This window comes from Alligator sinensis, unplaced genomic scaffold, assembly GCF_000455745.1.
Source record: "Alligator sinensis unplaced genomic scaffold, ASM45574v1 scaffold410_1, whole genome shotgun sequence".
NCBI classification, from domain to species: Eukaryota; Metazoa; Chordata; order Crocodylia; family Alligatoridae; genus Alligator; species Alligator sinensis.
In genome coordinates, this window is record NW_005841972.1 from 657,354 (window position 1) to 682,322 (window position 24,969).

The 24,969-nt window shown below is 50.3% G+C and overlaps 1 protein-coding gene across 1 annotated transcript in view; it reads right to left on the minus strand.

Moving 5' to 3' along the window:
• The window catches only part of TMEM8A (transmembrane protein 8A), a 50,381-nt gene that overhangs the window by 4,388 nt on the left and 21,024 nt on the right, over positions 1-24,969 (minus strand). The window contains 8 exon segments of the mRNA XM_025200641.1: positions 279-425; positions 1,827-2,005; positions 6,403-6,539; positions 18,160-18,283; positions 19,105-19,198; positions 21,203-21,552; positions 23,271-23,536; positions 24,015-24,148. Coding sequence (XP_025056426.1) covers positions 279-425; positions 1,827-2,005; positions 6,403-6,539; positions 18,160-18,283; positions 19,105-19,198; positions 21,203-21,552; positions 23,271-23,536; positions 24,015-24,148 — 1,431 coding nt within the window.

Below are 24,969 nucleotides of genomic sequence, written 5' to 3' on the forward strand. Positions count from 1 at the left end.
TAGTGCACTGATTGTATTAAGTGTTGTGCTGTTTAAAAAAAAAAAAAAAAAATCAGCCTGATGCATTTTTTCTATGAAGTTGGCCTTGGATAGACATGTAGGGAGAACAGAGGATGATGAGATGGAAGAATCCGTGATTCCAGGTTGTAGGAACCATATCCAAATGGCCACTGCAGTATGGAAGTAATAACACAAGGTAGAACCATGTTACTTCTGGGATTTCCTAACTACCTTTGCAGTGTGGAGGTATTTTAGTGCACTAAATACAAGCTACTTACATATTTAAAGATCTTTTTCATTCGGGACATACACAGGATTGTCACCCAAACAGAAACCACGGAGCCCAGGAAATCACAGTACTGCAATGTGTCGTAATCCATGATACACATCACAGCAACTCCTGGTTGATCACACGCATGGTAGAACTAGAGCCAGGAGATAAGAGAAGAACACAGTAAAGACCAGCCTGCCTTAACCAGACTCCTTGGAAAGGGTGCTTGGGGAAAGAAATAGGAAAAGCTTGAAATGTGGAACTACAGCTCTACAGAGGAAGCATCTCAAGGAGATACACTGTTCAGTCCTTAGCCATATAAAGCCTCTGTCCTGGACTCATGTTTGTGGTTGAAAAGCATGTTAAAGGAAGAGGGGAGGAAATGTTTGTTTTTATGCATGCTCAGCAGTCCACCCCAAAGCAGATCACTGTTCAGGTCCCCACAAAAACTTGCTAAAATTCTTCATCTGAAAGAAGACAAGGGCAACTGTGGAATCTTTTGAGTGAAAAAACAGGAAAAAAAAATCAAGCCACAAAAGAAACCACACAATAAACAGCCTTTGATTCAGTCCTGGGATTATTCTGCAGTTCAAAGGTAGGACCAAAGTGTGAAAGGATGGGAGTGATTATGGGCAGCCTCTTACCCTTTGGAAACTGCATTGGGTCAAGATAAAACAGGAACATCCATTAGCATTCCTCCCCAAACTATTTCCATGGAATTAGTTTGCTGCATCAGCTAGTCTGGTTTAGTGTCTCTGCCACAAAAGGCCAGTTGTCCCACTGTGTGTTGGGTTTACTGTACTCAGCATGATAAAAATTAATAACACTTGCGACCAAACCCCAGATTTGTCTGATGATGTCTCTGCTGTGCTAGAGTGGAGGGGCCATCCCAGTACTGGAAGTATCATACTTTGGATATGCTAAGAGGAAGGCAACACTCTCAACAGCACGTAGTTCCACTATCACAGCCATTACCCCTTCCACTGGAATACAGGCTCATATAGCCAAGACAGAGTGTAAGCTATTGATGAATGCAACACATCTCTCACATAGAAGCATAACTGGTTTGCATCTGGCTAGTGTCCTAGTGAAAGAGCAGCACATCTTGATCTTGCCAAGAAAGAGAATAATTATACCCTGCATAAATGACCCTAAGCTCTGGAGTGGCTCTGCTCTGGTTCCCACTGGCCAGTGTCAAGCTGTGTTGCATATATGACTCGGGCATGGCCAGGCTGACAAAGACATTGCCTATACTGTGTTTTGGGTTGAGTTGCATCCATGCTGGCACAGGGATGCATAAGACTATTTTAAAGGCTTGCTCTTCACTAGAGGATCCTGCCCATACCCAGCAAGTGTTCAGCAAGTGTTCTTGGAAATCCTGTGAGGCGACGGGAAGCAAACACTCTCCCACTGAACTTTTTCAGTGAGGTACAGAGCTGCAGCCTTCAGGATTCTGGTACTTCAAAGAGGGGAGTGGAGTAGCCATGTACTTTTCCCCAGGGCCAAGGCTTCACACCCCTACTGATACGTAATATAATGATCTGACAAAGCCTACCGTGGAGAAGAACATGGTGTAGATGTAGATGGAGGCCTCCACCAAGTAGTAGCGATAAACAGCCACAACAATAGCTGGCAGGAACATGAGGTTACTGAGTGTAAGCAGGAGGGTGGCCAGATTCTGTGCGCCCTCAGACTGGGCCTTAGTGTCATCTGTGCAGCTCCATCCGCTCCAACCTGGCATATGACAGAGAGGTTGAATGCTGCATCTGAAACTGCTGCCACATCTCTCTGGCTTACTGTAACACTGAGAGCTGCTTTGAGGACTACCTAGCAAAGCAAACTCAACCAAGGTGAAACTAGTTCCATATCTTCCCTTAGGTCTCCTCTTCCCTGCAGTACCTCTCAGCCTATTCCCCAACTCCTGAAGCCCCAAGCTCTGCAGCAGCAGCTCCCTTTGGCAGAGGATGGGAAGACTACTGCTGTGAGGAAAGACTCCCTCTGCTGAAGCCTTGAAGTTTCCAACAGACATTAGCCAATTAAGTATGCCCCAACATGAGACTGTGCACAAAACCTTCTGTGCTCCAAGGGCTATTAATCTGCTTTAAGGAACAAGTCTACAGCATAAGCATTTCCTAAGGAGCAGAAATTTTACAGTCAGTACACTGTAGCCATTAACTACTGAGTCCCAGTTTACATGGTTATACCTGTGATTTGAAACCTTCATCCAGCCATATTTGTGTTCTCAGAATACACAGCAAATGTGGCATGCCTCAGAAAGGATAGTGTCCACAATTTATCCCACACTGGCCCATGTAACAGGGGGCCTGCTCGAGGCCGATCTAACCGTGGCCCGCCCACCTGTTCCTGGGCCAACCGCCCGTGTTCTTACCCGCCACACCTTGCTGTTAATAATTAATTAATTGATGTTAATTAGCAGGAGGCTGCCCATTTACTGCCCCAATGCCAGGGCGCTATATGCGGCTCCATTCCTCCCCTACACCACAGCCCAAGCCTCGCAGATTGTATCTAGGTGTTCTTGTTATCACCGGCCCCCACACTGGACACCAGAATCCTCCTAACAGGACCCCTCCACAATCCCTCCATTCAGGCAGCCTACCCCACCTTCATTCAGGCTACCTAGCTCCCTGAAGCTATTTTTCCCTCTCGGGTGTGGTCCCCCCAGGACCTCTGGCTACCAGGCCTGGCCCAACTCCAGGCCAGTCAGGTCCCCAGCTCTTGGGCATCCCTCACGGTGGGCCCCTGGCCCTTTGGACTGTCCTGGCCCCAGCATGGGCCAGTTGAGGGTACTCCCTCAATCAGGTTGTCTCTAACCCCTCACTCTCTCCAGGGGTCTGCCCTCTGGGCCCTTCACACAGACTGGGTTACCCACCCGGTGGTGGGGGCTTGGGGTTAAGGCACCCCAGCCCACCTTTCACCGGGGTGGTAAGTGGCCTGGCATTTCCTGGGGGCTCCCGCACCACTGAGAGTCCCAACAGGCCACCCACTCCCAGCAGGGTGCAGTTTTAGGTCATGCCCTGGACCAGGAGCCTCCTGACCATCCCCTACAGCTCCTCCCTTACCTCCAAATGATCTCAACAACCCTCCAGCCAGGCAATGTTGTTACCTGCCTCCAGCAGCCAAACTGCCCCGTTTATATAGACAGCCCCCGATTCAAAATGGCCGCCCTCATCAGGCACCTGGTGGCCACCAGCTCCAGGCCCTTGAAGTGGCAGGCACACACAGTGCCCTGCCACAGCCCATTTTTCTAGAATTCAGGAATATCACAAGAGAACCTAACTCTTGTCCTAGACACATTTCCAGACCACAGGGCCATTAGGCATGGCTTTAAATGGGCTGCAATAGGTAGGTGGATGTTCACTTTGTATTTCTGATGATTTACAATGTGCATTCCCAATTCATTAGGCAATATTTCCAATGCATAGCAATCAGCTGATTGGGGCATGCTGTTCTTAACTGGGGAAAAGGTGCAAAGGAGGAGGACTTCTACACAGTGAGGAAACCAGGATGAAAAACAATATGGTACAACTAAGATGTGGCTGACTGGAATTTGGGCCCAGCCACTACTTTTTGTTTTTTGTCCATGTTAGTTCCTACTTGAAATGATTCACTGAGTATTTCCTGGAACCCCCCTACCCCTCCTACTCCATCTCAGACTGCAGCAGCTTTTCCAGAATTTTGCTTTGAGCATTTGAAGACTGAAATTCACAATGCTGGGTAGTTCTGACTGCATGCAGATCTCATGGTGTGGATGGCTACCCCTCTACAGAACAGCTTCTTCAGGGAAATACTCATGGATAGATCAAGAATGAACACACTCCAAGTTTCCTAGTTCTACCATGAATTCACCAGAGGACAGTCCTGGAAAGTAGAGGGGTCCTGTAAATTCTGATCCACTCAAATGTTTATAGAAGATATTTGGAAAGGCTTATCTTGATCTGAGAGAAAAGACAAAAGCCCACCTGTGTAATATCCCAGCCTGGAGACCTTGGGGGGAAATAAAATAACACAGGTGGTAGTGTGACAGCGAAGGCTACAGGGACATGTTTTTGTCTTACTGGTTCTGTAAAATTGTTGGAACAATGGCAGGGACTAGTCACCACTCAACTCTGTTGCAGCTGTTCAGTATACAGGGCCCTCCCCACAAAAAAAATCACTCTGGATTTTCCGTGTGCTGTTTGTGACTCAACTCCTTGAAAGCAAGAAGGTGCAGACTCTAGCTTTGCCACCCTGCATGCCCTCAGATTAATTATTGCACTTCACTGTGCTAACTACCTCCTTTGTCTCCCAGGGAGTAATGCTGCAAAATGCAGAGACAAAGGCAGAGACAGGGTTACTAAAGCAGACCAAACAATCAGGTCTTCCTTGTGGCTCTGTTATCTCAGCTTGGTGTTACTGCTCCCTGCTCCCCACATGCCAAGACTGGCTCTGCAGGCTGAAAGGACAAGGCTGCTGCACAGGGAAGGCAGCAGGTAAAATAAGTTGAGGTAAGATACCCAAATGCATGATGTTCCACTGTAAGTTGAACTTTGATATCTGGCTGTGCTTCAAACAAGGAGCCAGGATAGTCAAGACCTCAGTCTGTATTGGTAACTCAGCAGAAGGCTGTGTGTCAACCTCAACATGATTCAGCATTTTTCCTAAACTATTTTATGTCTGCCTATGTCCTTAGACCAACATGGCTACAGCCTACACCCCTTTATGCTTCTCAGAAACTGATGCCTCCCTGGGGAAACAAAGAGTTTTGGGCATTTATACATGTGCTCAGGGGCTGGGGGGGGAAGAGGCACTTTAATTAGAGTGGTTCCAAAAGCCACTCTAATTAAAGCGCCTGCAGCGTCTTGTGTATCAGTGTCCCTGCGCTGAAAAATGGTGGTGGGGGCACTTTAACTAAAGCTTGTTGAATGAGCTTTTGTTAAAGTGCCCCTGCCACCATTTTTCAGTGTGGAGATGCTGATACACAAGTCTTCTGGAGCACAGTAATTACCACGCTCCAGCAGACTCAATTAATCAAGTCTGCTCTGATGTGCTGTAATAACAGTACATCAGAGCAGCCTCGCTGCTCATGTACAGGCGCCCATAGGTCTGTTCTCACTCACAGCAACATAAAGGCAGCTGATCTAGACCAAGGTAGCAGAGAAGCAGGTCCTGCTCTGTGCTGTCCATGGGGAGAGGAGGTGCCAGCATCTGTACAATGAAGTTCACGTTTTCCCCTGCTATTGATCTGAAACGACCCTCCAGAAGACATCAATCCTGGAGTAAGACAGTTCTTTCTCCATATAGCCACTTCTGGACAATTTGATTAGTTCACACACACCGATGATGTTCCAGCCCTGCAGTACATCACCTGAGTTTCCCTAACCAAGGAATGGCACACAGGCTGCCTCATGCTGAGAGCCCAAGAGACCATCCAGAAATTAAATTGCCCTTGATTACTGCAGCATGTTGGAGGGATTTGGGACTACCCCACAGGAGGGTGACCAGCTTGTCCTCTAGGTCACAGGTGGTGTCCTGTTAGCACCAGTGTCTATTTCAGAGCCCTTTGCTTGATGAGCAGGCAGTAGGAGCTGTCCCACCACCTCCAGTGCACCATTCACCCAGCATGATCATAAATTCAGCCCTATATAATAGTCTGGGATACATGCTCAATAACAACTCCAGGAGCATATTGAGGGGGCTGCTGCACATCTCCAAGAAAGAACCCTGGCTTCCCTGACAGAATGGTTCCAAAGTGCTCCCAATACTGGTTCTTTAGTGCTGCTAAGGAAGATGGCTCTCCTTGTGCCACAGGATCTGCATGCTACTGGGGGAAGAAAAGCTGGTCCAGAGCAGCAAGTGCTGCAGCCACAGGCCCGTCTCTAATTGTTTCAAGCTACAGGTAGCTGTTCCTGCTGCTGCTGGGATGTTCCAGTGCTTCTCACTAGCATGGAATTTCGGGTCTCTGCACACTGCCATTTCAGAAGGCTGCTGCCATTTTATCCTCCACTTTTTTAATACAGAAGTTCCAGGACTCATCTGTGTTCTTGTCAGAGACCCTACAAATGGAAGGATAGATTCTGCATCACTGGAGGCAGGCCAGGCCTTCCACTAAGCAGGCCCCCAAGGACACTCACCAGCTTTACAGCTGCAGCCAGCATAGAGGTAGCCATGCCTTCTCAGAAGACTGCACTGTCCATACTCTCCACAGTCATTGAAGCAGGGAGTGAGGTACATGGAGACAGTCACTTTGGCTTTTGCTTCATTACACTGGCTACAATGAGAGAAGACCACAGTAATATTAGTTTAGATTCCCTTTTACAACAGTGAAGAAGTGGACTAGACTGCCTATGGAAGTTGTTGAATCTCCTTCTTTGGAGGCTTTCAAGAAAAGGTTGGATAAGCACAAGTTAGAGTGATATAGGAGCATGCATGCTTGGACAGTAATGCAGGCTAGGGACAGAAGTTACACAAGTGCTCAGAAACTGGTTTAAACCTGTAAAAGAATAGAAGTTCAGTACACATAAACCAATTTTAAAATTGCTGAAACTGTTTTAAGATAAATGTGATTGAATGTAGTATCAGACTTAACTGATATGGGTCAAACCAGTTTATGAAACTTATTCCTGACCCCTTCCTGGTTCAAGTTAAGTCACAGTCCCCCAGCATACTTTGCAGGCCTGGGCTAGACTATGCTGTCTGCTCCAGAGAGCAGGGCTGGCCCTGCCTCTCTGCTCCCTAGCTGGAGCAGTAAGGGCTGGCTCACTGGCTGGCTCATTCCCTCCTGCCCCACCCCCCCCCAGGCAAACCCTGGCTGGGTTCTGGGCCTAGGAAGGGGGTTTAAACTGCCCTACTGTCGCAGAGCACATAGGTGCCCTGCTCCTACGAAAGGAGAAAACTGCTAGGGGAAGAGTAATGAGCACAGCTGCTGGTTGCCAGGGCAACCAGAGGAAGTCAGCTGACCAGAAGGGGCAGGGCCTGGCTTCCATATAAAGCCCAGGGGCTGAAGTCAGGCTGGCAGTTCCCTGCCAGCGGCCAAGGGGGAAGGAGCTCTCTCAGGGAAGAAAGGGGAAGCCTGACTGCAGGAGCAGCGTTTGACACTGCGGCGGGATGGAGTATTCCCCGGTAGGCTTGTATGATGTTTTAGCCAGGCGGCTTTAATTTATGTTACAGTCCAGGGGCTTGTGTTTTGTTGCTGTTTAAATACTGGTGGTTTGGGTGAGGCTATTAGGGGTTGGAAGAGGCCTCATAGAGGACCCACAGCAGCGTGGGGACCCCAGTGCCAGCGAGGGCGCAGCATTTGGGGTGCACTGACCCCAGACCCAGGAGAGGGGGGCAGCATGTTGAGAAGCCCCAGGAGAGGGGGCAGAGCAAGACAGGGCCGAACAGGGCTCAGAGAGAGGAAAAGGGGGCCAGATTATAACAAGGCCCAGATCGAACACAGTCAATTCCATTGGCAAGGTGTGGGCTGCGGTGTAGGGGAGGAAATGGAGCTGCAGATAGCGCCCCCTGGCATTGGGGCAGTAAAAGGGCAGCCTCCTGCTAATTAACATCAATTAAACAATTAACAGCAAGGCATGGCAGGCGAGAAAACAGGCGGTTGCCCCCGGAACAGGTGTGCGGGCCATGTTTAGATAGGCCCAGAGCAGACACCTGTTACCTACCCTGCTTGCTTACTGCTATCTGTAACTGTAGACTACAAATCCCAGAGGCACCTGGAAGCAGGAAGAGGAAGTAATGAGCAACCCAGCAGAGTCCTGTTGCTATGACTGTGGATTGCAATTCCCAGAAACATTGAGGGCAGCAGGAAGAGGAAGTGAACACACAGTTGATGATGGCTACATGCCAGAAAGCATTCCAGAAAGCAGTGCTCTAGCAACTCCCAGCTTCTGGCTTGAGCCACTGCAGGCATGTGGCTGCATTTCCTGAACCAAAAGTGAATGCCTGTTAATTTTCTTTATTGGTTCAATCTTTGCAGCTTAGACGAACCCGCAAAGACTGAATCAATTTAGCCTCAGGCTTTTTGACTGCCTGTACTTAGCCATAAAGAGTAGCAGTTGGAAGTCCAGAAGCACATTCCCCCACAGATGGTTGAGAGATCACAAAAAGAGATCTGTAATCTAGAGCAGATGTATACTGAGAGAACACCCTGCTCAGCAGCAGAAGAATGAAGAAAATTTCTGCAACCAACTTAGTTGTGAAAGACATGAACTGGGGTACGCTTATAGAGGAGATAGATTTACAAAAGGGGAGTTCTGGCTTTCCAGTTAGGGAGGGCAGTAATGTGTGGAGTTGTTTCCTGTTCCCAGGGTCCATCTACATGTGCAATTAATGCTATTTGGGTTTACTGTGCAGTAACCAGCCCTGGGCAGGTGCCCACACATGCAGCCATTTGGGAAATTGCATAGATGCTAGGGCCAGAAGGGACCTCAACAGATCATCGAGTCTCACCCCCTGCCTAGGCAGAAAAGAGTGCTGGGGTCAAATGAACCCAGCCAGATGCCTATCCAACCTTCTCTTAAAGACCCCCAGGGTAGGGGAGAGCACCACCTCCCTTGGAAGCCCATTCCAAATTTTGGCCACCCTTACCATGAAGAAGTTTTTTCATGATATCTAGCCTAAATCTGCTCTCTGTCAGTTTGTGACCATTGCTCCTTGTTACCCCAAGAGGTGCGCTGGTGAACAGAGCATCTCCAATCCCTTGCTGCATCCCCCTAATGAATTGGTAGGCAGCCACAAGATCACCTCTTAGTCTTCTCTTGCGGAGGCTGAAGAGGTCCAGGTCCCTCAGTTTCTCCTCATAAGGCTTGTCCTATAAGTCCCTAACCATACAAGTCTGGACCCTTTCGAGTCTATCAACATCCTTCTTGAAGTACGGCGCCCAAAACTGGATGCAGTACTTCAACTGCGGTCTGACCAATGCCGCATAGAGGGGAAGTATCACCTCCTTGGATCTATTTGTCATGCATCTGCTGAAGCATGATAAAGTGGGGTTAGCTTTGCTGATGATTTCATCACACTGATGGCTCATGTTCATCTTGGAGTCCACTATGACTCCAAGATCCCTTTCCACTTCTGTGCTGCTGAGAGGGTCACTTCCCAGCCAGTAGGTGTGCTGGATATTTTTGCACCCTAGGTGCAGTACTCTGCACTTGTCCTTGTTGAACTGCATCCTATCGTGTACTGCCCACTTGTCTAACCTGTCCAGGTCTGCCTACAATCGTTCCCTACCCCTGGAGTGTGCACTTCACCCCACAATTTAGTATCGTCTGCAAACTTGGACAGAGTACACTTCACACCCACATCCAAGTCACTGATGAAGATATTGAAGAGTACAGGTCCAAGGACTGAACTCTGTCGGACCCCACTATCTACATCCTTCCAGGTCGATACCAACCCGTCTACTACCACTCTCTGGGTGCGACCATTAAGCCAATTTGCCACTACCAGACAGTGTAAACATCTATATCACAGCCTCTTAATTTATTTATGAGAATGGGATGAGACACCATATTGAACGCCTTGCTAAAATCCAAGAAAACGACATCCACCTCTACTCCTGCATCTCAGCACTTTGTGATCCTGTCATAAAACGAAACCAGATTGGTCAGGCATGATCTACCTACTACGAATCCATGTTGGTTTCCCTGCTGCATTATTTTTTCCCGCCGCACTCCTACAGATATGATCCTTCATAATCTTTTCAAAGACCTTTCCAAGGATGGATGCGAGACTGACTGGCCTATAATTACTTCGATCCTACCTTCCTCCCCTTCTTGAAAATAGGGACCACACTGGCCCTTTTCCAGTCCTCCGGGACTTGACCCGAGCGCCATGAGCACTCAAACAGCTGTGCCAGTGGTTCTGCTGTGACACCTGTTATTTGCTGCATATAGAAGTAGCCTGCTCCAGGCCGCCTCCTGCCCTGCAGCAGCCAGGGGGAGCTAGAGGCTCTGGCCACAGCTGCCTGGATGCTTGGGGCACTCTTTAAAAGGCAGCCCAGCATGGTGCTCCCTGACCACCTGCCTTATTGGCCCAGAGCAGGCTGCAGCGTGCTGGTAGACCTCTGTGGCTCTGTTGCCAGAGCCTGCGCCCAGCATAGATCTCATAGACATTAGGGCTGGAAGGGACCCTGCAAGATCCAGCCTCCTGCCCAAAGGGCAGGAAGTCAGATGGGGTCAGATGACCCCAGCAAGATGACCATCCAGGCATTTCTTGAAGGTATCCAAAGTAGGTGCTTGCACCACTTCTGGGGGAGTATATTCCAGACTTTGGACACTCGGATGGAGGAAAATTTTCCTTATGTCCAGTCTAAAACGGTCTTCCAGCAGTTTGTGACAGTTAGACCTTGTCTTCCTTTGGGGTCCCTTGGTGAACAGACATTCTTCAGTTCCTGATGCATACCCCTTATATACTTATAGGCTGCCACCAAGTCCCCCATGAGCCTTCTCTTTTCCAGGCTGAAGAGTCCTGTGCCTCTCAGCCTCTCATGCGATGACTGCTCCACCTCTTGGCCCTGGTAGTGATGACCCACGCTGTGGGCTTCTGTTTGCTGCCATGCTCACCATGCTTCACCGCCACAGCAACCGCTGCCTGGCCCAGCTCAGTATCAACCCTGCCTGCCACAGTGTGTTGCACGGCTGCTTGGCCAGGCTCACTGCTGTAGGGTTTTACCTGGGATTAAGGTCAAACTGATTGGCCTGTAGTTTCCTGGGTCCTCCCTTCTCCCTTTCTTGAAGATGGGTACCACACTGGCTTTTTTCCAGTCTTCTGGGACCTCTCCCGAGCATCGCGAGTCTTCAGATAACTTTGCCATTGGTCACACAGTGACATCAGCCAGTTCTTTTAGCACTCTCGGGTGTAGTTCGTCTGGCCCAGCTGACTTACAGATATTTAGCCTTTGTAGGTGCTCCCCCGCAAGATCTACATCAACTATGGGCGGTCACTCCCACCATGGTCATTCTATATCCTGTCAAGCAGACTAATATTCTTGGACTGGTGGAACACCCATGTGAAATATTCATTCAGGAGTTTGGTTTTGTCCTGGGTGTTGGTTAACAAACCATCCCATTTAATTTATCAGGGGCCCTATGCTTCCCTTGTTCCTTTTGCAACTTCCTTTGTATCTAAAGAAGGACTTTTCATTGTCTTTTGATTCCAGTTGCCAATTTATGTTTGGTTAGTGCGTTCACTGTCCTGATCTACTCCCTACAGGTGGGGGTGGCTGCTGAGTATTCCTCTTTGGTAGTTGTTGCTGAATTCCATCCTTTGTAGGCTTCTTGCTTTAATTTCAGGAGGTCCATGACTTCCCTGTTATGCCAAGGGGGTCTCCCAACTCTTTTGCTGCCGTCCTTGTGAGAGGGAATAGACTTTCTTTGAGCTTTTAGAATTGCTTCCTTGAGGAAAAGCCACTCTTCTTGTATTCCCTTCCTCATCAGACCATGGTCCTGGAGCACCTTGCCAACCAATCTCCTGAGTTTGTGGAAATCAGCTTCTCTAAAATCACGGATTTCTACCCGACTGGCTGACTTCCCCGGCTGCAGTGGATAAAGAAAGTGATCATCTCATGGTTGCTGTCACCCAGTTTCCCTTCACTCTGCAAGTTGCTCACTAGGTCATCCCCTTTGGCCAGAACCAAGTCTAGGAGTGCCTTGGCCCTGGTCAGCTCGTAGACAACCTGAGTTAGATAGAGCTCCTTGACATGAGCAAGCTTTGTGAGCGATCAGATCTAGCTGAGTGCTCATCCTAGGAGATGTCATGGGTGATTTTCAACTACCCAGACAACCATTCCCTAGGCTTCCCAAAGTGAATTGGGGCCCTGGACAGGACCCACATCCCCATCACTTGCCTGCCCCATGATAACCACCTGTACTACAGCTGCTGGGGCTTCCATTTGGTCATGTTTCAGATTGTCATAGACCATCAAGATGTCTTCACTAACATCAACACTGGCTGAGTTGACAGTGCCCACGATGCCCACATTTTCTGGAACTCCACCCTGCCAGCCCTGGTGGAGAGCAGGCACTTTGCATCAGGTGTCCCAGACCTCCAGCTGGGTGAGGCGGTGGTTCCATCTCTCCTCATTGGAGACCCCACCTGCCCATTCCTGCCCTGGCTCATGTGACCCTACATCAGCCAGCTGGACCCCTTCCAGGCACATTTCAACAGGTGTCTGGGCTGGGCCTGCACAGTACTGGAGTGTGCCTTTCACCACCTGAAGGGATGCTGGTGCCACTGCCTTGAGGTCACTGAGGCCATCTCCGAGGTCATCATTGCAGTGTGTGCTGCATAACATCTGTGAGGCCCGGGGGAACCTCTTTCCACAAGGTCTAGGTGGAGGAGACATGGCAGGCGGAAGACGCCTGGCAGCAGGAGTGCCAGCTGTGAGGGCAGTGACAGCAACAACCCCCTGACCCCACTGAGGCCCTGGGCGCACTGCACACCCATCAGCAAGGCCAAGGCATTGTGTGAGAGAGGCACTGGTGGACCACCTCCTCCTGTACCCCGCACCATAGGCCATCTGACCAGCCGGTCACAGAACCCAGGTCCACCGTGCACCCCCAGCACCACACTCTCTGTGGACGGTTTTCAGCAAGTCTTTGTTTCCCTCCACAAAAACTGACTCCCTCCTACCCTCCCTCCCTCAACCCAGACCCCACCACCAGCCACACTACCCACCATCAATAAAGTACCCTCTTCCCCATGCAAACTATGTACATTGTGCTCTGTGTGCCCTCCCAGGGTAGGGGATAGTGGGGTGGAGGTGCCTACAGGATGGATCCCAGGGACAAGTGTAGACCCTGTGGTGAGTTCTCAGCAGGGTTTTTGTCAAGGGGCATGGGCAGCCACTGCTCTGCCTATGTGGCTGGCTACCCCTCCTCCAGCATGAGGCCAGAGCCAGCAGGGCCAATGTACGATGCTGGCACCGCTATGGGTAGCTCCTGCGCAGGGGCTGCATGGAGCTTAGGTAAGTAACAAGAAGGGAGCCCAGGCAGGGGCCCAGTTGCTGGAGACCTGGGATGGGTCTCCAGCAGGAGACCAGGCAAGGGGATTTGTCACTGGGGGGCTTGCTGCTGGGCAGTTGCCAGGGGGCAGGCAAGGCTAGTGTTGGCATAGCTTGTTATGTTTAATGCTTTGAAGTTGCACCTGCTTATAGTATTGTTCATATTTTAGCCTTATTTAATCATTGCTTAAGTTTTGTCCTTATTACCTTTTCCTTTTTTATTATTAGCTGGCTTTGAGCTGTTTTTGTAGAGCTCATATGTGCTCATTATCTTATATCTTTTCTTTTTTATCACTGTGAGAAGTTCTTTTAACACAACCATAGCAATGGTCTTGTTACCAGCTCCAATTAACTGAACTTGGCACTAACCAGCTGAATCAGACGGATGAAAGAATTAGATATATTAATGAAAGGTGATAAGGGAGACCAATGGACAATGCCCAAAGTAAGATGCCATCACGGGTCAGAAAGACCAAAGTAAGAGGTGTACTTGCAATGGGTCTGTTAGGCAATATGCTGATGGGATAAAAGATGGACAATATGCTGACTGCAGAGAGACCAATCCAAAAGCAAAGAGTCATCAAAGAAGTGAAGTTGAAGAAAAGCATAAAAGCATAGAGCAAGAAAGTTTTTGGTTGTTGTCATAAATCCAGCCTTCAACATCTGTCTGGACTGTTCCAGCCCATGACATACCCTTTGCTTCCAGGAACTAAGTGACTGTCCTCTCTGTTGAGCACAGTAACATCTGGGATTGGGTGAGAGTATTGTACTGAATGTTTTTCTCTCTCTGAATATAGAAACTACCAAGATAATACTTGTTGTACTAGTAAAGTTAGACTTTGATTTTAGGACACGGAGTTGTCTGCATTCATATTTCACATTCCATTTAAGGGTTAATAGTGCTTAGGGACAGTTAAAGCACAATCTGATGGACAATGGTGCCAAGGGGCTGGGCAGCAGGCAGCACAAAGGTGACTGACTGCCACGGTCAAGATGGCATCCAGCACCCAGTGGTCCTCCTCTGTGGCCTCCACTGCCCTGGCCACTATGGTGGCCAGCCGTTCCTGAACTTGAGCCTCCAACATCCTCTCAAGGAGGGCAATGTGCTCTCTGGCAGGCCAGGGCTGCCTTCTAGCAGCAACTGCCATGGGTGCTCCAGATGCACTTCCCTTTCTCTTCCTTCAGGCCAGGCAGTCTTCTCCTGCAGTGCCACGCCAGCTGGGCTTGGGGCAAGGGGCTCCTGCCCAACTGGGATGTGAAACTGGTGATGCCCCTGCCCTTCCCCCAGTGGGCCTCTCCAGAGAAGTGGCCTGGGGCAGGGTCCCCCCCGCCATGTGGTTTGTGCCCTGAGTGTGCCCCTGGTGAGAGTCCCCTGGGCGTGCTGCAATGAGCTGTTCGAGTGCACAAAGGGGTGCCTGATCCACCAAGCTCTGGAGCACCTAATTGCCATGGTGCCCCAGGAGCACCTGAGAACCTGGCATGGGACCCTGGGCTTTGGTGCCCAGGCAAATCTGCGCTTCCCTGCAACGTGCATTGCCACCTGGAGGCATACCTCTGCCTATGTATTGAGTCCCTGTTGCCTGTGGCCAAGGATGAGATTGCCGCAGGCACTGAGGAGTTTCTCTGCCTATGAGAGGCCCCTGGCTGCCTAGCTAGGAGGGCACTAGCTGCTCAGTAAAGTTCTGTACTGCCTCCCTATGTGTTGTGGGGGGGAACTCCAGGGGGCAGGGGAGAGCTTGGCCAGGCAGGGGCAGGGCAGGGAAGAGAGGGGAGGGCCCTCTGCCCATGTGGGGCCCCTGGGTCCAGGTGTTGAGCCTGGAGGTGGGCAGGAGAGCTGGCACAGACTCAGGTGGTCACATTGCTGTCATTCCCCCTGGCCCCCCTCCCAGTGTGGGGCTTACCAGATGGGCATGACAGGTGTCCCCAGTGGCCCAAATCTGTCCCCACAGGTGGTGATGATGTGTGGCGCCTGCCACTGTCTTGGGGTGCAAGGTCACAGCTCATGGCTGCCTGGACAGTGGCCCCCTCCAGGGAGCAGCTGGAGCTTGTCACGGTGGGTGGTGTCATCCCCAGGCTGTCCTCCTGGGTGGGCCTGTGCACCCAAAGCTGGCATGGCAGCTGCTGGCCTGGGCTCCTGGTGCTGCTCGATGAGGCCAGGGGTGGGAAACAGGACAGGACCTACACGTGGTGCACCAAGGGGCCCTCCCCTACAGACAAGTCATCTCTGCCAGGCTGTGGCAGAGGCTCTGGCAAGCTATCCATGTTGAAGAACAGTGCAGCTCTTTCCAGGGTCCCCAGGGAGTGAGGATGTGGTCCAGCTGCCACATAAAAGGCATGTTTCTGCAAGGAGCCCCAACCAGTGATTGTGATCAGTGACATGGACCCACTGTGCCTACAGGGACCTGACCTTTATGCAGCACTGTTGTGCTGGCCACTTGTACCCATGCTCTTGCATGCGGCCTACCAGGGCCTCATAGATGCAGGCGCTGGAGTGCCTGGCCTGGGCATACTGGCTGTGGACCTTGGCATTGCCCCACAGTGCAATGAAGTCTGTGATCTCTTCCTGTGACCAGTTGGGGCCCCAGGACGTGAAGCGTGGCATCAGGAAGGATGCCAGTGTGGCTCCCTTGACGGCTTTTGAGAGTTCTGGCTAAGAGTTCAGGTGCTGCCAGGCCTGGGGACACACCTGCAGCAGAGGGGCACAACATGTGGGGCTAGCCCAGGGGCCACTGCCAGAGTTCATGAGGCTGCTGCAGCTAGCATGGGGCCACTGCTGCAGAACCCAATGGTCAGAGGCAGGCAACAGGTGGCACAGGGCCTAGGGGCATGGCAGAGTTCTAAATACCAGGCTGGGTCAGGCAGAAAGCCATCCCAGCCCTGGGGCTGCAGAAACTCTGAGACCCATGCTCCTAGGGCAAGCCTGGGGATGGCCCCCTGGTGGTGAGGCTGACCGAGAGCAAATTTGCTCCTGGTCAGCATCTACACGTGCGCTACTGAGCAGTAACTACTATACGGTTAATTTACTAGCTGCATTTGCAGGTAGCAAACTACCCGCACAATAGACTAATTTACTGAGCAGTAAGCACCTGCACGTGTAGACAGTGATGCTTTACTGTGTAGTAAATTAGTCTATTGTGCAGTGAAGTGTCTCATGTAGATGCTCCCCCAGGTTACAGAGCAGGAGTGCTTGGCTTATCCCATACTTTTGGGTTTTGCTGACTGCCACAACGAGCTTGGATGGTTTGGACAGGGATCACCCTGTTTAGAAAAGGGAGTTGGACTAGATGATGTCCTGAGATCCTTTCCAGCCCTAGGTCTCCAGCTGGCCTATAGTGCTACAGATATCCTCCCCTGTATAAACTGAGGGCTCATATGCATATGCTGACACTGGGTCAAGGATTGCCTAGTGTCATCTGCAGGGCTCTCACTGTATTCAGCAAGAGGGTTCACTATACTGATAGCAGCAACTTGTTCTCAGTTCTCAAGCTAACTCCTTTGCAGAGCCTGGAGAGCTAGCAGGCTCAGGCCCAGAAGTAAAAGGGTCAGCCTCTTCTCCCTCTACCTGTTCCAAGGGCTGATATTTTTTTCTACCTGCACAGTGCCTATATATGGACTTGAGAGCTGGGTTTCAGACCCCAAAGCTCAGTCTCTTGGTCCTAGTGTCCTTCTGAACTGGATTCCCCCTTATTGTTTCAGAGAATATTGTGCTATTCCAGAGGAGGAGGGCAATCCAGGAGGTGACGACTGAACAGGCAAGCAGGGATGTGGGGAAAAAACCTGTTTTGGGATACATATGACTGGGACCAGCCTATTTGGCTATATTCCAAGCAAATGGGCAGGATAGTGACTCAGGACATTAACAATGAACAGCTGGACACGGTCTGCAAGGGTGCTATGGAGAGAATGAGAAATTTTCTCGGTGCCTACTGATATTTGTTTAATCACTTTTGATTGCCTGAAGCCTCAGGGTCTGAGAGCTCTGTAGGTCTGTCCCTGGGCTAGTCCTTCTGCCATAGAGCCAACAGCAGATCAGATTGTATGTTAAGTTACACTAGCCAGAGGGGGTGTGTACACACATACTAATTTTCTGACAATTATGCCAACTTAACTTTAAGTCGACTTAACCATCAGACTGTACACATACACACGGAGCAGAGTCGATTTAAATGTGGCACAAGATAACACACTTCCGAGGTGTATTATCTTGAGTCGCATTAAAGTCAACTTAACTCACAGGATGGCTGCTACCATGTCAAGGACTTGTACGTGTATACGCTCTGACTTGGCTTAAGTCGACTTAAAATAAGGCAACTTAACTAAGTCAACCGAGTACTTGTGTATCCACCCAGAGATGCTAAAGCAGAGCACCAGGCTCTACTCAGCAGTGGTGCTGGGAAGACAGGTTGTGGGAGGGGCTACAGTGAATTTTATGGGGGCAGCAGCCCCCCTCCCGTTGCCCCGGCCCACCCCGAGTGCCAGGAAGAGCCTGGTGCCACTGTTGGGTCCAGCCTACAACAGCCACCAGCCCCAGCCTGCTCTCGTCCTGTTGCAGGCTGCTGCCTGCCCTTGCTGCAGCCCTGGGAGCAGCAGATGCTGCCTGCTTACAGCTGCTGGGCTACGCCACACCAGGGGGTTTGTGGCACAGTGCCCCAGGGGAATCAGAGCCCCAGAGGGGTTGGGGCAAGTTACAGCCCAGTGGCTACAAGCCATTGGCATCTGTTGCTCCCAGAGCAGCTGCAGCAGAGGCTGAGGTGAGTGGGGCCCCAGCCCTGCAGTCCTTTCTCCTCCTCTCATGGCCCTTTCCCCTCCCCGCACAAACTTACCTGCTTGGGAGAGGGGGGAGCATGCCTGTTTCCACCCTCCCCCACAGGGAAGCATACAGTAAACTCACCTCTGGCCCTTTGAGCATAGGAGCTGCAGGGAAAGGAACCAGTTCTCAGTCTCAGGGTATGGAACAATCAGTGTTGTTTCCGTAGAGGATGCAGTCACGTTCAGAAGGTAACCCTGGACAAAAGCTGCAGGAAAAGTATTTGGGGTAAAAGCTGCAGGGTATATGTTATGAGTGGTATGTCACAAGGTGGCCATAAGCTCTCAGGACTCGGGGAGAAGGGCAGAAAGACCCGCAGCAGTTCTAGGCTGAGACCAATCCTTGAGCTGTGGATCAGTGAGAGACATTTCCCACTACAGCCTCTTCTCCTTTTGAAGAAATAATCTGCCTTGGGTCTTCAGGCAAGACTAAGACAAGGAATCCAACATGCCTGACATGCTTATTGTGGTCTGGGGGCAACATGAAAGGTCCATACCTCATGTCCCACCCTCTCTAAGGCAGTGTTCAGGCATGATTTAAGATTTCCTGCTGGCCAGCCCCATCAGTGCTTGCAGCACTGAAAGCACAGCAGTGTGTCTGTGCTGCACAACCCCATGCAATGAACCCTGATCACAGCTGGGCTAGCAAGTGCTTAGAGAAGTTGTCATTACACTGGTGTTCTCAATGCAGCAAAAACCTGCAAAGCCAAGCAGCCCCTCTGTGATCACCTTGGGTACAGCCAACAAGAACCGGAGAGCTTCAGCACAGGAACACAATCCGCCTCTGCCAGGAGGCCGGACAGTGGCAACAAGATCCTGCCCCCTGCCAGTGGGGACCCATTAAAATTGGGGTATCAAATTCCAAACAGGGCAGCTCAAACTGAAACCAACCACCTCAAAGACTCCTGTGTTCCCGTGCCAACTGTCAGATTATGCTTCTAGGACATTAATCGTACATAGGGCATAAAAGCAAGAGCCAGAGGAGAACCGGCTGGGCCAGACTTGGGTGTCAGCTAAGCGGTGCCCATACCTGTTCTGCAGCTCTGTGTGGTATTGAGGGACAATACCGGAGAGGCAGCACTCACACAAGCTAATACGCTGACACTGTCCAAGCTCAGGGAAGTCTGTAAATAACATGCAATGTATACAGTGTGAAACAGCAAATCCAAACCCCCAAACACTTCCCAACATATACATCCTCTCTTCCCATGTTGCTATTACCTGGCTCCTCCCTGCGTATACCCATTCTGTGACATAACTCTACCATACATTTCTCCGTGGCCCCTAAAAGCAGCATTTGATATCAGAACTTGCAGACCAAACCCAACTACCAACCCAGTACTGCTTTTGGGTAGACAGGGTCTAAGAAAGGACTGTCACAGGACTACAGGAATGCTCCCACTCGCTGTGCTTAGAGAAAAAGGCATACCTGGCCTGCCTGGAGCCATTACCTACTGTGTGTTGCAGGAGGCAGTGACATACTACATGCATGCTGAAAAACTCGCAGATCAGGATTTATGCAGGTATGGGGCAGGGGGCAAATCTGGCTCTTAGCTTGGGCTGTTCAGTCTTGCATAAGATGGCAACATCATGAGCTGCAGGAATTCACTTTGGTTGACACTGCCTACTGCAATGGTGGCTCTGAGCTGTAATTCAACTGTGGAACTTCCTAAATGCCTAAGCAAGGTAGGGGAGACTTTTAATATAAGTGGGTGGGAAAAGAAGCCCGGTGGTCTGGACACTAGCTGGGACTTGGAAGAAATGGGATTGGGTTCCTGATCCAGATTTCTTGGTGTGACCTAAGTCACTCAAGCCACTGTGTGCCTCAGCTTTGCCACTTGTAAAGGAGATAACAGCTCTGTTCTGAGTGCCAGGGGTGTTGGGAGAACAAAGCCTTAGGGTCCCAGATGTTAGAAGTCATGGATGACATCCAGCCTGGCAGCTTTGTCATAAACAGCATTTCCCCCAGTGCTGATAGTATGACCTCACACTTAGGGCAGGTATCAGTTAGGCCGGGCCAACCTATTTCAAGCAGCAAAAACCAATAACAATTCCAATAGGAGTGGTCAACCTGTAAGCAGCTAAGTAAATATGAATGTCCAGCACTCAGTGAAGTTTAGCCCCTCCCAGTGCTCCCACCTATGACTAGGTGAATGTGTCACTCTTCTGGCCATACTTAAATTCTTGATATGGCTATATATCCTAGATATTCCATGTCCTACCTCATATCCCTTGGTTGTTTAGTTTTGGGAACTGGAACTCCCCCAAGCACCTGTCACAGCACCCAGGATTAAAGCAATGGTTATGGGAATTTGGGTGTACAGCAAAGGTCCAAGGTGGGCTCATTCTCAGGATCATGGAAACTGCTCAATCCAGGTGGTACTAGAAATGTTCAGGAACTGATGACTCAAACTGGAATGTACTTTGGATTTCCACACTGTGTTCTCTTTTTTGAAATTCCAAGTTCCCCCTTGGAGAGCAAGTTAATGAGGCTGCTTTCCATTTCCTTTCCTGGGCACCATCTCCCATATATTCCACTGAGCTGCCACACAGCTGTTCATTTACATGGCAGCAGAGACCTCTGAGCCAGAGAACTTCCTGCCACTAGCATCCAACAGCTTTCAGGCAGGTCAAAGCTAGAATCCACATAAGCTGCTTCTGTGATATGTCTAGATTTATTTTTACTGTGCTCAAGATGAGCAGCCCCATGGTGCAGGGACTTGGTAAACTAGACACGAACTTAGTGAAGATTGAATTCTTTCCTTTTGCCTGTTTGTTGATCTAGCTGTGATCCGCTGACATGCTTATTCACTTCCTCTTGGTGATGCGAGCGAGAGTTTTTACCTCCCACTCAGAGTAATTTTATCCCCCCAGTGGAATCAAAACCATCAGGCAGGAAGCTTTAGGGACAGCTGAGGCAGACTCTTAAAATAATTGGCAAAAGATGAACAACAATGGAGAGGGAGGTTCCACTAGGACCCCACAAACTCTGTCACTTTTGTCTTGCCCTTTTATTGAGCCAGAACACACAACCCCCAGACTGCTAATGTCTAGCATGTATATGGTGAAACAGAGAAGCAAAACTACATCAAGCAAAGGTGATACAATTATGAGAGAGCACACTGTACCTTGTTAAGCAGCAGATTCACTACAAGGATCCCTCCACTGTCCTTGCCAGTATTCAAGTTGAGAAGGAGGAGGGTGGGAAATTCAGAATGGACAGGAATACTGGGCCCATTTATGAGTCGGAACCTCACAGACACAACATCCAGGTCCTCTCGGATAATAGGCTGATTCTGGAGGCAGAAGCTCCCTTGGTCGGATGAGTTATATGCAGCATCTTCTGCAGGCAGAGTGACACTTCTCATCTTTCCTGCTGTGTCTCCTTTGGGCCTCCCACCCAATGCTTGTGTGGTCTGGCTTTGATTCAGGCTATTGTAGAGGTTAAGGAAAGAACTGGTGCTCCCTGGCTTGCAAGCTGCAATGCAAACAGGAAGGGGGGGGGGGGGGGGGGGCTGTTAAAGTATCTGGGACCAGTGCAGCTCTGAAACAATGCAAGCATGTGTTTCTGGATCATACCTGTTCATTGAAGCAAGAAGGTCAGGCCTGGAGGGAGGGGATAGGGTGGGGGGGTGCTCATAGACCAGAAGCACTCAGACCCCACTACCTGTGTTGTGAATGATGTATCACTCCTCTAGTTCTGAGAGAGCTGCAACTCAAGGACACATACATCAACTTTTTAAGATCTGAAAGTCTTGTCCTTCCCCTGTAGGCACCTATGGGAGTGCCTCTCATCCTTCAAGTGACAGGGCCAGAACTCAGGCACTATTCTAGCTGTTTCAAGGATGATAACATCTCTTGAAGAATCCTTTTGACTGGCAGTGCCTCTACAGCCCAACGTTCTGAAGAAAGAAAACATGCCCTCATCTATGCCTTCTGCCTCCAACATGGAGGCAGAAGCAGTACATGCAACACAGCCTCACAGACAAGGGTCTAAGACATAGGGCACCAACATACCACACTGACAAATGCTGACTGCACACAAAGAGTAGCAGGCATCTCTGGATGGGCAGTGCCACAAAGCAGCACAAGAGCCTCTCACCTGCTAACTGCTCCTTGTACGGAAGGCCCTAGGACTCCTCACTGTCCTAAGCACTGTATAAAGCAATGGGGAATGGGCTAACCCTGCCTTGAAGTGAGCGGCAGACCTAGGAATGCACCCCAGCAAATGTGGTATTCAGATGCTCCCAGCTCTCGCAGAAGCCAATAGCTCAGCTCAGTCAGGCATTTGCAGAAGCCAAAGCACTTCCTGTACAGAGCAGCTGGGGGTGCTGCTTCCTCTCCCCACCCTGCGAGCACACGAATGAAGCTCTGCTTTTACTGAAATACACTGCAGGAGCAGGAACAGGCAGAATCCCCACAGCACTCTTGTCTGGCAGAGAGAAAGGCTTTTTGAAATATAACTAGTAACTTTCCAAGGGTCACCAGAGCTCTACAACATGGAACTCATCTTCCAATGTCACAGAATCCTAGGCACACAGCAACCAGCCACCCACCCTGGTGAATTTCTTCCCACTACAAACCAAGAAGCAACAATTCAAGTCCCCCACTACAGCAGTCCCACACCTGATCTGAGGTACTACTTCTCAGAGACAGAGGACAATCACTCTTCAAGACACATCCAGACAGCCCCACCCACAATGTTGTCTCTTACAATCCACTCTGTCCAGAATAATCTGCCAGCCAGCTCATAGCAGAGCCAAACACAGCCCACATATGATCATCATCATGTACCTAGCACCTCTGTTTAAATGTTCAGGCTACCTCTCACTGCTGCCCTAAGCTGGTCAATGCCTCTCAAATTGCCTAGGGAGAAGTCCGTGACTCAGAAAACCTGAGCTTTCCAAAGAATTATCAGTATAAAAGAGGTCTCTGAGACAGCAGGCCCTGCATATAACTGCACAGCAGAAAAGGACTCAGACATGGTGCTTACAGACATTTAACAAGAACTGCTTAATATAAACAGCAAGTGGATCCCAGCCCTCTGAAGTGCATGGGTGCCCTTTGCCATGCCAGGGAGCCAAAGCTTGTAGACTATGGGAAACAAACTCAAGGCTGGCAAAAGCCCAAGAAAGGCAAAGTAGACTAAAGTGTGCAGCAGCCCTTCCCTCCATGGCCGACAGAGTTGAGACACACCTGTGAAGGAGGCAATCATCTCTAAGAAGACACTGGTGTTGGTAGTGCTGAGATTCTCTGCCATGATCTGCAGCCACTTCTCCCATGGGGGCGAGTCAAGGATCAGGCTGCAGCCTACTCTTGCTGTGCAGTTAAGAGTTTTCTGGAAGGATTGTGGCAATGTGACTGAACCCAACATCACACGCACAATGCATGCTGTTGTTCCATTCATCACACAAGTCAGCAGTTCAAATTGCATCCTGGCTGTGTATTGAGGGATGAAGATCCTGCAGAAAACAGGAGCTAGTTATACACTCCACACCATACCAACCAGCCCATGACACTAATGACCAGAAAGATGTGTTTCCCTAAAATGAAGACATAGGACCCCCTCCATGGATCCAGAGAGACTTCTAGCCTCAGTACAAGGGAACTCTGGTGTGCACTGCTATAGTCCTGGCTAGGAATAGAAGTTTCTGAGAATTACTCCTGCAATTGTATTCCTAAGAGCATCAGAAAGGAGAGTGTCTTTCTGCTTCCATGCAGAGAATAGGCCTTCATGTGATACTCCTATCCCACAAACCCTATACCTCTGTTTCTAGGGAATTATTACAGAAGCAAAACATACTTTCTCTGAGGCACAAGACCCCTATTCATGGGCCCATGCTGGCAATAAGTATTGTACATCTGTACTAGGTAACACGGATGAGAACTCAGATCCTCAAGCCTACAAGGGAATAGACCTGGGGCCATAAACAGACTCACTTGACATGTAGAGGCTGAACAGGTGAGACGATAGTTTGTTTCATAGGAGTGTCTGGTTCCAGAATAGGCATGTTGACGAGTCTCAGCACAAACATGTCTGGCTGGAACGTATAGGTGCATGGGATGGAAAAACCCTGCAGACAGCAAAAATGCAGATCAGGAGCAGCCACCATGAAGCACAATACAAAGACCATTTTGCAACGCAAGTTTGATCTTTGGTGGCCCATGGAGAGTGTAACTAAGGGCATAGACAGATGTAATGTTTAGAACATTCTAAATATACTTTAGGGAATCTGTACACATGCTGGGAGTGGGGGTAGTGGGGGAGCAGTCTCGGGAGCTGCTCTAATTAAAACACCCACAGCAACTAGTGTATTGAGTTAGACGCGGGAGCGGCGAGAGATGCGCGGGTGAAAGCCCGCTGTGCCCCCGCTCCCCCGAAGCCCCCCAGAAACCCTCCAGCAGCCGCAGAGCCCCCCGCCAACCCCCAGTACAGCCAGGGTAAGCGGGGCCCGAGTGGTTCTCCAGCCGGAGGTTCTCCAGGATGTTGAGGTGGTGTCAGGCCGCCTGCTGCATCTCTGGGTCCAAGTGCAGGGGCTGGTCCTGAACCTGAGACCACAGTCTCCCTCCAGCCCAAAGGAGGACTCTGGAACCTCCTGCTGTGTCCAGCCAGGGGCATGGACCAAGGTGGTCAAGGGCCCTAAGGCCCGCCGCACCAAGGCCCCTTCCCCACCAGAACTGAGCAACAGGTACGCACCTCTTGCTGCCCCATCAGAGCATGACACGGATGGGCACGCGCCGCACCCCGAGGACCCCCTCAGGCTCCGTGCCCCACCCCCGGCACCTCAGAGACTGCCACCCAGACAGAGCCCCTGGCTCTCGGCTGCGGGGGTTGCCTGTCCCTTTTCCAGGCTCTGGGGCCTGGGGGACTGGTGACCGCCCCTTGTGGGGTTGG